Source organism: Diceros bicornis, chromosome 13 (genome assembly GCF_020826845.1).
Source record: "Diceros bicornis minor isolate mBicDic1 chromosome 13, mDicBic1.mat.cur, whole genome shotgun sequence".
Taxonomy (NCBI): Eukaryota; Metazoa; Chordata; class Mammalia; order Perissodactyla; family Rhinocerotidae; genus Diceros; species Diceros bicornis.
This window is the reverse complement of record NC_080752.1, coordinates 26,203,125-26,216,964: the sequence shown is the minus strand read 5'-3', so window position 1 is coordinate 26,216,964 and position 13,840 is coordinate 26,203,125. Positions and strand designations below refer to the sequence as shown.

At 53.6% G+C, this 13,840-nt stretch overlaps 1 protein-coding gene across 1 annotated transcript in view; it reads left to right on the top strand.

The window, feature by feature from the left end:
* The window catches only part of CHD5 (chromodomain helicase DNA binding protein 5), a 60,752-nt gene extending 50,572 nt beyond the window's left edge, over nt 1-10,180 (top strand). The window contains exons 34-41 of the mRNA XM_058552758.1: nt 4,460-4,549; nt 5,189-5,326; nt 5,602-5,710; nt 7,350-7,482; nt 7,880-8,075; nt 8,881-9,044; nt 9,164-9,434; nt 10,160-10,180. Coding sequence (XP_058408741.1) covers nt 4,460-4,549; nt 5,189-5,326; nt 5,602-5,710; nt 7,350-7,482; nt 7,880-8,075; nt 8,881-9,044; nt 9,164-9,388 — 1,055 coding nt within the window. The 3' untranslated portion in view covers nt 9,389-9,434; nt 10,160-10,180. The remainder of the gene's footprint in view (nt 1-4,459; nt 4,550-5,188; nt 5,327-5,601; nt 5,711-7,349; nt 7,483-7,879; nt 8,076-8,880; nt 9,045-9,163; nt 9,435-10,159) is intronic.
* The last annotated feature ends 3,660 nt before the right edge of the window (nt 10,181-13,840 follow it).

Here is a 13,840-nt window from a genome sequence, read left to right as displayed (position 1 = left end):
AGTGGTGGCCTGTGCCTTGCTCTGTCCTAGTGTGATAGGCCCCAGGGTGAGGGGAGAGCTAGGGGCTCAGGTCTCTACACATGGGCTCTAACTTTCCCTACCACACGCAGTCTGGAGGTTATTAGGCTGTTTTTCTTATTAGTGATTTCTAACTCAATTGCATTGTGGTCTGAGTACATGCATCTGTATGGTATTGTTTCTATATCATGTCCTTGAAACCCGTTGTCTGGATTAATATGGTCTGATTTTGTAACTGCCCATGTATGCTTGAAAAGAAGATCTTTTCTCTAATCACTGGGTGTAAGGTTCTAAATATACGCATTAGATTGTTAGTTGATTCTTGTTAATTGTTGTTAAAATTTTTTACATCATTACTCATTTTTGGTTTGCTTTGATCAATCAAGTCTGAGATTGTGTTTAAATCTCTCACTATGACTGTGGATTTGTCTCTTTCTCCTTATAAGGCCAGATTTTGCTTCATATTGTTTGAGGCTGGGTTGTTAGGTGCATATTGGTTCAAGTTTTTTATGATTTTCTAGTAAGTTTTATATAATGACCCACTTATCCCTCCTGATACTTTTTGCTTTAAAGTTTATTTAGGCTGATTAGAATCAATCTTACTTTTGTTTAGTATATTTTCACTATATATTCAGTATATCTTTTTCTATCCCTTTAAAAAATGTATATATTTAAAACAACTTTATTGTGATATAATTCACCTATCATACATTTAATGTGTATCATTCAATGGTTTTTAGTATATTTAGTATATTTAGTATATTTAGTATATATAGAGTTGTACAACCTTAATTTTAGAACATTTCATCATTCCAAAAAGAAACTGTGTACTGATTAGCAGTTACTCTCCATTCCCTCCTCCCCTTAACCCCCAGCAATCACTAACCCACTGTCTGTTCCTATGGATTTGCCTGTTCTGGACATTTCATGTAAATGGAATCATAAAGTATATGCCCTTTTGTGTCTGGCTTCTTTCCTTTAGCATAATGTTTCCAAGGTTTATCCATGTTGTATCGTGTGTTGGAACTCTGTTCCTTTTTATGGCTGAGGAACATTCTGTGGTGTGGATAGAACACATTTTGTTTATCCGTTCATCAGTTGATGGATATTTGGATTGTTTCTAGTTCTGGGCTATTGTGAATAATGCTGCTATGAACATTTGTGTTCAAGTTTTTGTGTGGACATAGGTTTCAGTTCTCTTCGGGGATATACCCAGGAGTGGAATTGTTGGATCGTATGGTAACTCTATGTTTAATAGTTTGAGGAACTACCAGATTGTTTTCTACAGCAGCTGCACCATTTTACATTCTCAACAGGAATGTGTGAGGGTTCCAATTTCTCCACATCCTTGTCAACACTTGTTATTATCTGTCCTTTGGTTGTGCCATCCTAGTGGGTGAGAAGTGGTATCTCAAGTGGTTTTATTTATTTATTTATTTTTTGTGAGGAAGATCAGCCCTGAGCTAACATCCATGCCAATCCTCCTCTTTTTGCTGAGGAAGACCGGCTCTGAGCTAACATCTATTGCTAATCCTCCTCCTTTTTTTTTCCCTTTTTCTCCCCAAAGCCCCAGTAGATAGTTGTATGTCATAGTTGCACATCCTTCTAGTTGCTGTATGTGGGACACCGCCTCAGCATGGCCGGAGAAGTGGTGCGTCTTTGCGCGCCCGGGATCTGAACCTGGGCCGCCAGTAGCGGAGCGTGAACACTTAACCGCTAAGCCACAGGGCCAGCCCTCAAGTGGTTTTAGTTTGTATTTCTCTTCTGCATAAAGATGTTGAGAATCTTTTCCTGTGCTTATTGGCCTTTTGTATATCTTTGCTGGAGAAATATCTATTCAAATCCTTTATGCATTTTTTATTTGGGTTATTTGTCTTTTTACTCTTCGGTTGTATGATTCCGTTATAGATACATATGCCTTATCAGATATGTGATTTAGCAAGTATTTTCTTTCATTCCTTTACTTTTAATCTATCTGTGTAATGATGTTTCAGGTATATCTCTTGTAAACAGTGTATAGTAGGAATTTGTTGTTTTAAATCTAATCATAGAATCTCTATGCTTTAGCTGGCAAGTTTACTCTCTTTACATTTATTGTAGTAGCTAGGTATTTGGATGAATTTCTACTCTCTTATTTTGTGCTTTAGAGTACCCTTGCTTTTTCTTCTTTTTTCTCCTTTCCTGCCATCTTTTGGATTGATCAAATTTTCTTTATATTTCGCTTTTCCCCCTCAACTCCTCTGAAAAGTTTATAGTCAATGCTATTGTGTACTTTTAAATTTGTAACATGTATCCCTCCTGAATACTGTAAGGGCTGTAGACAACTTTAGCTCTAACCCACTCCCCTTCTGTCTTCCATGTGCTGTTGCCCAGTGTTTTAATTCTCCAAATTTGTTATTGTGCTTATTTCTAGATCTTTAATCTTTATTTAGATCTTCCCACATTCTTAGCAGTTTTGTGTTTGCTTATTTGTTGGTCATTGCTCTGTTCAATGTCCTTCTTCCTAAAGTACACCCTGTAATGGTGCTTTCAGGAAATTTCTGTGGATGGCAAACTCTCTCATTGTGTTACTTTTCCTTTACTCTTGAATAATAGTTAGCAAAATTCGAGGTGGGATAGGAGTTTTCACTCAGCACTTGGAAGATGTTATTCCTTTTGTATTCTCGCTTCCATTGTGCTGCTGAGAAAGATTGCTCTCAGGGTGATTGTTGCTTCTTTGTAGGAAATCTGCCTTTTCTATCTTTTCTAACATTGAAAGACCACTTTTAAGATATTCTGTTTGTTTTTAGTCATGTGCAGTTTCACTACAATGACATTTTTATTTATCCTGCTTGCAACCGACTGTGATTCTTAAAGCTGAGTATTATGTCTTACATCGATTATGGGCAAATTCTCAGTCATTCCCTCTTTGAATATTGTCTTTGCCCCCATTATATTTATTTTCTACTGGTATTCCTATTACTCATCGATTCATTCATTCATCCAACAAATATATGTTGAAGGCCTGCTGTGTGTTAGGTGCTGTCCTAGGCATTGGGGACACAAGCAGTGAACCAAAAGAGCAAAGTCTTCCATAGAATTTGTACTCTAGTGGGGGAAACAGGCGATCAGCAATAAACAGAAGTACGTCTTGTTCAACAACAGACACCAAATGCGATGAAGTAAGGAAAGCAGGGTGCAAGGTTAGCAAAAGACGGGGGCTGACGTGTCTTTCACCTCTTAATTCTTGCTCGTTTCCAGGCTTTTTTAATTGTCCTCAGCTCTAGCTTCAGTCTCTGCTTTCTTTCTATAGCTGTTTTTAACCTACCCATTTGCATTATTTTGTATGTCTGCAAAACAAATTATTATAAATTTAGCTGCATAAAACAGAACCCGTTGATTAGCTCACAGTTCTGTGGGTCAGAGTCTGGTGTGGTGTGGCTGGGTTCTCTGCTGAGGATCTTGCAAGACTGAAATCAAGGCATTGGCTGGGCCAAGTTCTCGTCTGGAGGCTCGGGGGAAGAATCTGCTTCCAAGCTCATTCTTGATGGCTGACTTCAGCTCCTTGGGGTTGGGGGAGTGAGATTCCTTTTACTTGTTGGCTGTCAACCGGGAGCCGTTCTCAGCAGCTAGAAGCCACCCAGGTTCCTTGCCACAGGGCCCACTCCGTCTTCAAGCCAGCAATGGTGCACCGGATCCCCCCTGTGCCTCACATCTCTGACGTCCTCTTCTGTGACCAGTCCGAGAAAACTCTGCTTTTAAAGGATGTGATGAGGTCAGGCCCACCCTGATAATCCCCCTCATTTAAGGTCACCTGTGTCTCTTCACGTGACCTGCTCACGGGAGTAGAATCCGTCACATCGACAGTCCCGACGAGGACTATACAAGGCTTGTACTCCAGGGCCAAGAAGTCTTGGAGACATCTTAAAAATATGCAGTGAAAATGTTTAAAATGTTAATGATTGTCTATTTCATTTCTAGAAGTTTTATCTGGCTCTTTCTAAATTTTTCTTTTTTTGGACTCATCTTTTCCTGTGGGTTCTCTTCCTTCTTTTCTCTCTCTCTGGCAGATGAATAGTTGTTTCTAAGTTTTGTTTGGGGGCATCTTCATCAGGGATTGTTTGATCCCTAGGAATCCCATGTCACCTGGGTAGCAGGAATGTCACCCCTCTATTTCCAGAAGCGCAGAGCCCAGTGGCTGAGACTGCGCCTTGAGGAGTTTGCGGGGAGGGCTGCTGCTGGGATGGGGGTGAGAGGGAAGGGGTAAGCTGATGAGTGGGTTGGGGGAGGTCTCTGCCCCCCGCCTGCCTCCCCAGAGGAGCTGTCCTCAGTGGCACCTGTTGGACTCCTAAAATGATAGAATTCTGTGTGTGGCTGAAACACAGTTGGAAAGCCACCAGCCCAGAGTCCCCTCTGTCCTTCCTGGGCTCCTCCCAACTCCTGAACACCCTTTGTCTTGCAGAAGAAGTGCTTCCTGAGAAGGAGAAAATTCTGGACAAGCTGGAGCTAAGCTTGATTCATAGCAGAGGGGACGGCAGCGATTTCAGGCCAGGTTTGGGGCTCTTGTGTGTGCTCTGTCCTGTGTCCCTTGGTCTCTTGCAGGTGCCACCTGGACCCTGTTGGGTCTCCTGCAGCCTCCTAGGCACCATCCCCTGGGCCCTAGGCCCCGACTGGACCTGGTGGGTGGGAGCCTGGACTCCCAGCCCCTCACAGCACTGTGGCTTTCCCCACTCCCCACCTCACCCCCTGACCTCTCCTGTGGCCCCAGCCAATGCCAGGAGGAAGGAGAGCTGGTCATAGAGCTTGGCCTGGAGCACTTGGGGCTCAGCTGGAAGCTTTGTGTACCTCCAGGTGCTGGAATGTTCTGGAACAGTCATTCTCAGATCAGACCCCTAAGACAGTACTGCTGTCCTTGAACATAAGCTGCACTTTTTGTAGTACTCTCCCGCTGTCCCCAGGTGGTCCTGACTGGGTAGGGGAGGGGCACTTGGGCTTGGAGCCAGCCCTCCCTGCTCAGGATGGAGAGAGGGGGCTGCTGGTTCGTGTGTCTAAGATCCCTCTCGGCAGGGAGCCCCCGAGGACTGGGGGATGTGTTTCCTGCTTGCCTTGGGGTCCCCAGCACTAGGCAGAGAGAGGCCCCTGGGCAGTAGGTTTTGGATGGATGAATGAATGTGGGTCTGTCCTGCCACAGATGACACCAAAGCTGAGGAGAAGGAGCCCATCGAAACACAGCAAAATGGTGACAAAGAAGATGATGAGGAGGGGAAGAAGGAGGAGAAGAATGGGAAGTTCAAGTTCATGTTCAACATTGCAGATGGGGGCTTCACAGGTATTGAGGTGGGGCGGGGGCAGAGGGCTGTGGCAGTTTGTGTCACAGGCTTCCTGACTGTATAGGTCCCAGGAATCTGGGCTGATGGTTATTTTATACTGAAGTGTGAATGGTTGATATAAGTCCGTTGTATAACCTGTATTAGAACACTAGAACACTGAACCTCCAGGGGTGGGGAGATGGTAGGTAGTGAGGGAGAGGCTTTCCTAGGCCTACCTCTGTGTGAGGGACTAGGGGGGCACCTCTCATTCTGCTCCCCTTGGCTGGCTTCTCAGAGCTGCACACACTGTGGCAGAATGAGGAACGTGCCGCTGTGTCCTCGGGGAAAATCTACGACATCTGGCACCGGCGCCATGACTACTGGCTGCTGGCGGGCATCGTGACGTATCCTTGGCTAGGCCAAGCTGGGCAGGACTCAGGCCTGTTCCTCTGTGGACCTCAGGGAGGGACGTGGGGTGTGCGGGGTGAAGAGTCAGGAGCCAGCACTCCTGACCAGGCACCGAGGACCCTCCCCTGGTTATGATGACAATGATGATGACAACGATGAGGACCATAGCGGTAGCTTGTCCCTTTACACTCAATGCTCGCATCCTCCTCACAGCAACCTTCCAAAAGGGGCACTAATATGATCCCCATTATACAAAGGAGGAAACGGGTGCTCAGAGAGGCCAAGTGACTTGCCCAGGGACACACAGCTAATAAATCACAGCCCGTCCATCTGACTCCACAACAAATGCTCCTAACTCCTACACAATACGGAGCTCCGCTCCTCCCAGTAATGACACCTGAAAGGTGCTTCACCGTTTACAGAGGGCTTTCATTCATTCATTCTTTATTGATCACCTCCCATGTGCCAGGCATGGAGGATGCAGCCGTGAACAAAACGGCCCCAAATTCCTGTCCACCTGGAGCTGACATCCTACTGGGGGTAGACGGTGAGCGCCATGAGTTAGCGAAGCCTGAGGTTCAACGGAACATGATAAAGCAGGCAAGGGGCGTTGGGGGCTTTGGGGTGGGGGTTACATTTTCCAGTGAGATGGTCAGAGAGGGTCGCATTTGAGCACAGACCTCCCAGAGGCAAGGAGAGGGCCACACAGCTGCCTGGGGAGAGCCCCCAGCAAACCAGCCTTCATGACAGCCTTGAGTGGGGCTGGTTATTATAACAGGTGGAGTGCTGTAGACTGGAGTTGGCAGACCTTTCCTGTAAGGGACCAGAGAGTGAATATTTCAGGCTTTGCAGAGTGACTGCCCCACGCTGCCACTCCAGCAAAAATAGCCACAGGCAATGTGTAAACCAATGAGCATGGCCGTGTCCCAGTAAAACTTTCTTTACAGAAATAGGCCGTGGGCTGGATTTGGCCTGCGGGCCATAGTTTACTGACACCTGTGGTGAAGGTTAAGGTGTTTGGCCCTGGCCTGCCTGGGTTCAGATCCTGACTCTGCCCCTCACTAACTGTGGGTCCTCGGGCGAGGCGACTTTATTGTGAGTCCTTGTTCCCTCTGGAGACTCGGGGGGAGGATCCTTCCACGCTCCTTCCAGCCTCTGGTGGTGGCCGTCAGTTCTTGGCATTCCTGGCTTGCAGCCGCTGCATCCCTCCAGTCTCTGCCTCCTTTGTCACGTCACCTTCTTCCCTGGGTGTCTGTGTTCAAATTTCCTCTTCTTACAAGTCATTGGAATAGTGCCCACCCTAACCCAGCATGACCGCTTCTTAACTCAGCTATATCTGAAAAGACCCTATTTCCAAACAAGGTCACAGTCACAGGTACCGGGTTAGGACTTGAATGTTTCTCCTGCCACGGTTGTTGGGATGAAGGAGTTAACATGGTGAAGGCTCAGTGTCATGTCTGGGTCCCTGAGGGCACCTGTCAGTATCTGCTGATTGTCACGTCATGGTCAACGTGCTTATCTTGCAGCCAAGGTTAATGACTTGCCCAAGAGCACACAGCCAGGACTCTGAACCCCGGGCTGGTCCCCCCACCCCCTGCCCATGGCCAGGTTTGCCCTTAACAGTGCCCCACCCAGGCACGGCTATGCCCGCTGGCAGGACATCCAGAACGACCCCAGATACATGATCCTCAACGAGCCCTTCAAGTCTGAGATCCACAAGGGCAACTACCTGGAGATGAAGAACAAGTTCCTGGCGCGCAGGTTCAAGGTCAGTCCTCGGCAGGGCCAGAGGCAGTGGGGGAGGGGGCTGCAAGAGAGGCAGGTTACACAAGGGCCTGGGGTAAAGGAATTAGTGAGCAGCGACCCCCTCCTCATGTATCTGGACTTGAGCCCGGCTGTCCATGAAGGGGAGTCCTTTAGTCAGTCAAATAACAGGGTGCTGGGTCCTTGCTCTGGGCCAGGCCCCATTGGGTGAGTGTCCCTGCCCTGGGTGATGGGTGCAGAGAACCCAGCTGGGTGAAGGCCCCAGGGGTTGCCGAGATCAGGTGAGGTTGGCCTGCTGGGTGGGAATGTGTCCTCCCTCCCTCCTTTCTGCCAAAGCCCTGGCCTGGGGGGTTGCTGATGGAGGAGGGGGCCGGCCAACACTCAGTCCCCCCGCCCCCCAGCTGCTGGAGCAGGCACTGGTCATCGAGGAGCAGCTCCGGAGGGCTGCATACCTCAACATGACCCAGGACCCTAACCACCCAGCCATGGCCCTCAACGCCCGCCTGGCCGAGGTGGAGTGCCTTGCTGAGAGCCACCAGCACCTGTCCAAGGAGTCCCTGGCCGGGAACAAGCCTGCCAATGCCGTCCTGCACAAGGGTGAGCCAGCCCCTCCCGGCAGGCCGGCCCACCTCTTTCCTCCTGCCCCGTGGGTCCTTGGCCGTTGATGAGGACGCTGAGGGGGGCAGGGGCTGGGGACAGAATGTCAGCCCAGAGGGCATACCTCCTGGCCAGGATGGGACAGTCCGTTGTCCAGTCCTTCAAGCCCTGACAATATGCTTTAAATACGTGATGTCTTTAATTCTCATAATATCTATCAGTGGTGAGGTTTATTATCCCATTTTAAAGATGGGGACATCGAAGCTCAGGGAGGTGAAGTAATTGCCCAAGAGCTCCTAGATTCAGACTTTTGACCCTTGTGCTCCAAATCAGGAAGCTTCCAGGCCGGTTGGGGGGACTGGGATGTGCCAAGCCCAAGCTCACGTGAGAGTGCCTGGACTCGCTGGCCCCTGCTCTGTCGGGGAGATGTTTCCTGAGGCAGCTCTGCCTGTGAGCCCTCACCCTGTCCCCAGCGGTGGCCCAAGGCTGCAGGCCTCTCTGGGAGCCAGGAGGCTGGCTGAGGGCCTGGAGGGCTGCCCCATGTTGGGTCAGTTTCTGGCTCTCATCTCTGCAGCCCTCGGGCCCCGGGGACAAGCTCTTTGGAAAACCCGGCTCTTCTCCCAGTTGGCATCTCTCGGCTTTGCGGGCCTTGGTGGGGGCGGGGGCGGGGGGGGGAGCGCCCCGGGGAGGGGAGCGCCCCCTGGAGTCCACTGTCCTGGGAGTGTGGTAACACACCCTTACAAACAAGCACCAGCCTGGGCTGCCTGCAGCTCAGCCTCTCCCCTCCCCTACCTCCTTCCCGCAGTCCTCAACCAGCTGGAGGAGCTGCTGAGTGACATGAAGGCGGATGTGACGCGCCTGCCCTCCATGCTGTCCCGCATACCCCCGGTGGCCGCCCGCCTCCAGATGTCGGAGCGCAGCATCCTGAGCCGCCTGACCAACCGAGCCGGTGACCCCACCATCCAGCAGGTCAGGTTCGGCCACGCCCTGGGCCCAAGTCCCCCTCATGCACGTCCTGGGCGCCCCGGGTTGGGGCTTGGGTTGGGGGTGCGGGACTGCGAGCTTTAAACCTGAGTCCTTGCCTCCAGGGCGCTTTCGGCTCCTCCCAGATGTACAACAACAACTTTGGGCCCAACTTCCGGGGCCCTGGACCGGGAGGGATTGTCAACTACAACCAGATGCCCCTGGGGCCCTATGTGACCGGTAGGTGCCCGTCTGCTTCCGGGCAGCATGCGCAGGGTGCCTGCGGGCCCCGCCTGCCCACCGCCACCCCAGGCAAGCCGAGGTTGTCTCTCTCTTGGACAGATATCTAGCCGTCCCCGCGACTATTCTCCGTTGCAGCGCTCATTTCCACCTGAGGTAAGGCCGCTCCTGGGTGCTCTGCTGTGTCCCCCTCGGCCTGGCAAGTGAGGCCTGGCCAGAACCAGGCCTGGTCCATGCGCTGGATTCACACTCCTGAGCCTTGGGCCCTTCACTGCCTCCTGGCCCTCCCAGGGTCTCACCCACTTGCCTGGAGACCCTCTGGCCTGCCCGCCTCTGCCCTGGGAACGTCTCGGTCTGGTGTGTCTGCCCAGGCTTCCAAACACTTCCCTGGGAGGCTGGGAAGGTGGAACACAAAGGGCGTGCTCCTGTGTGTAATGTGTGTGTCTGTGTGCACACATGTGACAATGTGCACCCGTGTCCATGGCAGTGAGTCAGGGACCATTGCCCCCAGTCTCCACCGTTCTGCCTCCACTCCCTGCTGGATGGTGGGCGCCCCAGGGCATCACCTCCCCTCTCACCACCCCCACCCTGCCAGGACCAGGAGGGCGGCTTGGGGTTGAGGGGGGCCTGTCACTGGCTGGAGAGGGGAGCTTATTCCTGGGAAACCACCAGTTCATCCTGGCCTCCTCCACCCTGGTGTCAGCCCCCACCAAGCCAGCACTCTGGGTGTGCCGCACCCTGGCCCGCCGCCTGAGGCTGGGTGGTCTCAGCTGGGGAGCCCCCGCGGACTGTCATTGGCTGTGACAGGTGGCGGGTGCTCCTCCCCCGGTAGAGACCTGGCTGCCCAACCTCGTGACCTGTGTGTGATCTGCCTCTTGCAGCCACGCCTGCCGGGCCACCTGCTCGACTCCCACAGGAGAGAAAAGCTACCGCATTTTTAGGAGCCATGCCACCTCGGGACAGAAAGGGAAACTGAGTAATGCTGTCACATGGGGGACAAGGCCCTGCTCGGCTGGGCCAGAGCCCAGATGTGCCACCGCATCATAACACAAGTGTTCCACACAGCATCACACCCACACTACACCGGGACGTGTCCCTTGGTCACCTTTGCCAGAACGACTTCTTAGAAGAGATTCCATTTATTTGTACATCTTTTGCACTTTCCTACTGAAGACTTGAACGCGTTTGTCTTGATAAAAATTGAGTGACGTATGGAGGAGTCTGACCTGCAGCACTTATATCTCTGTCGACGGGCTCTAGACCGAAGGGAAGCTGTTGGAGGCCCTGCTGCTGCCCCGCGGACTTGGCCCAGCTGGGGAGGAACAGTGTCTGCCTTCAGTGTGCCCCTGCCCACTCTGTCCTGTCTGCACTGCCCTTGCTCCAGGGTCCCCCAGTGTCAGGGGGACTGGGGAGTGGCTACCTGGCCCGAGGGTAGAGACCCAGCTGATGCCCAGGTCAGGGGAGGGCGTTTATTCCACTCCCTTCCTGCCAGGGTGGGAGACAGCCAGGTGTGTGCTATCTCCATGGGCGAGGGGGCTCTGTCAGCAGGTGTCTATCCCTGACCCAGCATGTCTCCCAGGCCCTGGACTCTGTCATCACCACTAGAGGGCCTGTGCCCCCGCCCTGCATGGCAGGCCACAGCGTGTGCTCCCGCGACGGAGGGGAAGGGCCTGCGTGTGTTGCTGTAGGGGCTGTCGGAGCCTTTGTCTTGGGCCACTGTGGGGAGGGGCTTGCCGTCTGCCAGAGTGAGGTTGGCATCCCCGTAGGGAGGTCCTGGTGGCACTGAGGGTGGCCCAGGAGCCCCTGCCCTGCCCTGTGCCATGGGAGGCCCTCACACCCACCTGCAGATATTCACTCCCTGTGTGGTCTCGTGGCTGCATATGTGGAGAAACCAGGCCACTCCCTGGGGCCTGGACTCATCCCTGTCCGCCTGTCCCCGGAGAAGCCTCGATCCAGGCACTGGCTACATGAGCTGGCCTTGCTGTGTTCTCAGATGGCTTGGGGAAAGCCCCACTTGGAGGCAGGGGACTGGACCGGATGGCGTCTCCAGCCCTCCTGGCCAGAGCTTCCCGGGCTTCCTGCCTTGTTTCCTGCCAGGGACGCCCGTCACGATCCCGACACCCCCACTCAGCTGGTGGTACCTGTGATGGCCCCATTTGGGTGGGGAGGGGGAGTGGGCCAGGCCTGGGCCTGTCTGTCTCATGCTCTCTCTGGCCTGAGCTCAGGCTGGAAGGGATATCTAAGCCTTGAGCAGGGGGCATCCTGGGGAGGCGCCCTGGGTACGAAATCCTGTCTGAGGGAGAGACGAGCTGGGCTGGGGCAGGGGGTGGGGGTACCAGGAGGGCTCAGCGCAGCTCCCTGGCCAGGGCTGGGGCCGGGATTTGGGGGCATGTCTTGGGGACACTTGGCGATTGACCAGTCCTTACAAAGCCTTGATGTCCTCATCTGTAAATGGCTCTCTGAACCCTGGAGGGCTGGACCCCCAAGGCCCTTCCATCTTGGCGTCTGCACGCTCCAGTCTTGATCAAAATCTCCGAGGCCGACCCCATCCTGGTGTTGCGGGTGGGCAGAGTGGGGAGCATCCTGGGATGGCGCACAGGTTTCCAGGACATGCGTGCAGCAGCGGCAGACCCCGCCTTCCAGGGAGGGCGTGGTCATTGCAGTCCACTGTGGTTCGTCCAGTGCCACTTGCACATGCGTGTTGTGTTCTCCGGTCAGTGCCTCCGTGCAAAGTCTCCTGGCTCAGGCCATGAGCGAGGTGACCACCACGAGCTCCCCCTGCTGCCCAGGGCCCTGTGATGCTCCCCTCCCAGACAGGCTGCCAGCCCTGTGGCTGGCCTCATTGGAACAGTGGTGGCTTTCCCTGGCCACAGAGGACAGGTCCTGAGTGTCAGGCTGGGAGGTACATGGTGGCAGGGCAGGGGTCTGCATCACCACTGCCCTGCTCCAAGGGCTGGTGGTCCCTCCCTCTGTCCTTCTGTCTCTGCCTCCCTTCCAGGCCTCACCAGTCTCTCCTTCCTCCTCAGGCCAGAGCTGGGCACCCCTGGGTGACCTGGGCCTGGCACTGCCTGGTCCAGGAAGGGCCCAGCTCTCCACGATCAGCACCCGGGAGGCCCGGGAGGGAGGCTGCAGACAGTTGGCGAGTGGATTTCTGGCTGACTGGTTTTGGAGAGGAAAAAGAATCTTAATGTTTTCTTTTGGTTTATCAGTTTTCTCCTACCAAAAGTGGTGGTGAGGGAGTGGGGCGTCCACCGTCTCTGGCATCTTCAGGCTGGGTTTGGTTTCTGCTGCTGGCTGAACGAGGGTGGCGTGTGCAAGCGGAATCCCCAGGTGCCAGCCAGCGTTTTTGTTTCCAGCCACCTTGTTATTTAAACCAGTGCCATGTAGCTTTCTGTTGAACCACCGTTGGGCCACGGTCTCACAAAGCATTGCCTGCTGGGCTCCCAGATGACAAGGGGAGTTTGGGTTGGACTCACTGTGTCTGGAGGGCCCCCCTTGCACATGCCTGCCACGGAAACATGTCCTGAGACCCCGTGTGAGGAAACCCACCCTGCAAGCCACCTGCAGAAGCTCCTTTGTTTTCTGCAAATTGTGACCAAGGCCCTGCTGATGCCCACAGCTGGTGCAGGCGCCTGCCCTCCTGCCTGTCGGGGGTCCCTTCCAGGGTCCTCTGGGAGTTCCCCAGCCCAGGTCGGGGGCTGGCTGAGTCTTGCTCCCGTGTCACCTGTAGCCCTTGCTCCCAAGTGTCCTGTTCCAGGGCTCTTGAGCACCTGAGGGGCCCTGTAGAGGGTGGGCTGGGGGACAGGGACACCTCCACAGTGTGCCAGGAGCACAGTGGCCACGGAAGGGCCTGGCTCGGGAGGCGGGGGCTGAGCTCTTGGCCTGGCCACGGCCTAGGGTCCCCCACCGACACACACACCTGTGGCTCTCCTGTGCCCACCACAGTCTCCATTGAGGAAGCTGGCTCCCGCTCCATTTTATATTTCTGGAAGTTTACAGGTTGTGGTGCATCAGCCCAAAGTCATTGGCGTTGTGTTTTTGGATTTTTTTCTTAGTTTTCAGATTTTTTTTTAAACAAAGTATTTTTTTAGGTGCGATAACCCAGAAAGGGCCTGTTGGGTGTGTGTGTGTCCTGAACCCGACATCGAGATGGGAGCTTGAGCCTCCCCCGCCACAGCTCCTCTGTGCTCACGCCTGGAGATGAAGGGAGGGTCCCGCTCCCCATGCGCCAGAGTGCGGGAGTGTCGGGGAGTGAACCCCCGCCACCAAAGCTGGTATCTGGCCCAGCCAAGAGGGGGCCAGGCCCTTGCCCCGGCTACAGCCCCAGGCCAGCCAGGGGGTGGGGGTTGCTTTGGGCAAGTTGGAGGGTCCTGGCCCAGGGCTGGAACTTGGAAAGCTGAGCCCCCCCTGTAAGTGGTGACCTGTCCGTCCTCAGGAGGACGTGTGGGAGGCTCACTCGACAGACTTAGCGGGCACAATTCCCTTTACTTTGTACTGTGTGTATGTCTTGGTTTTCTGTGTTTTAATAAATCCTTTGGGAAAGGATTGAATCACTGTTTTCC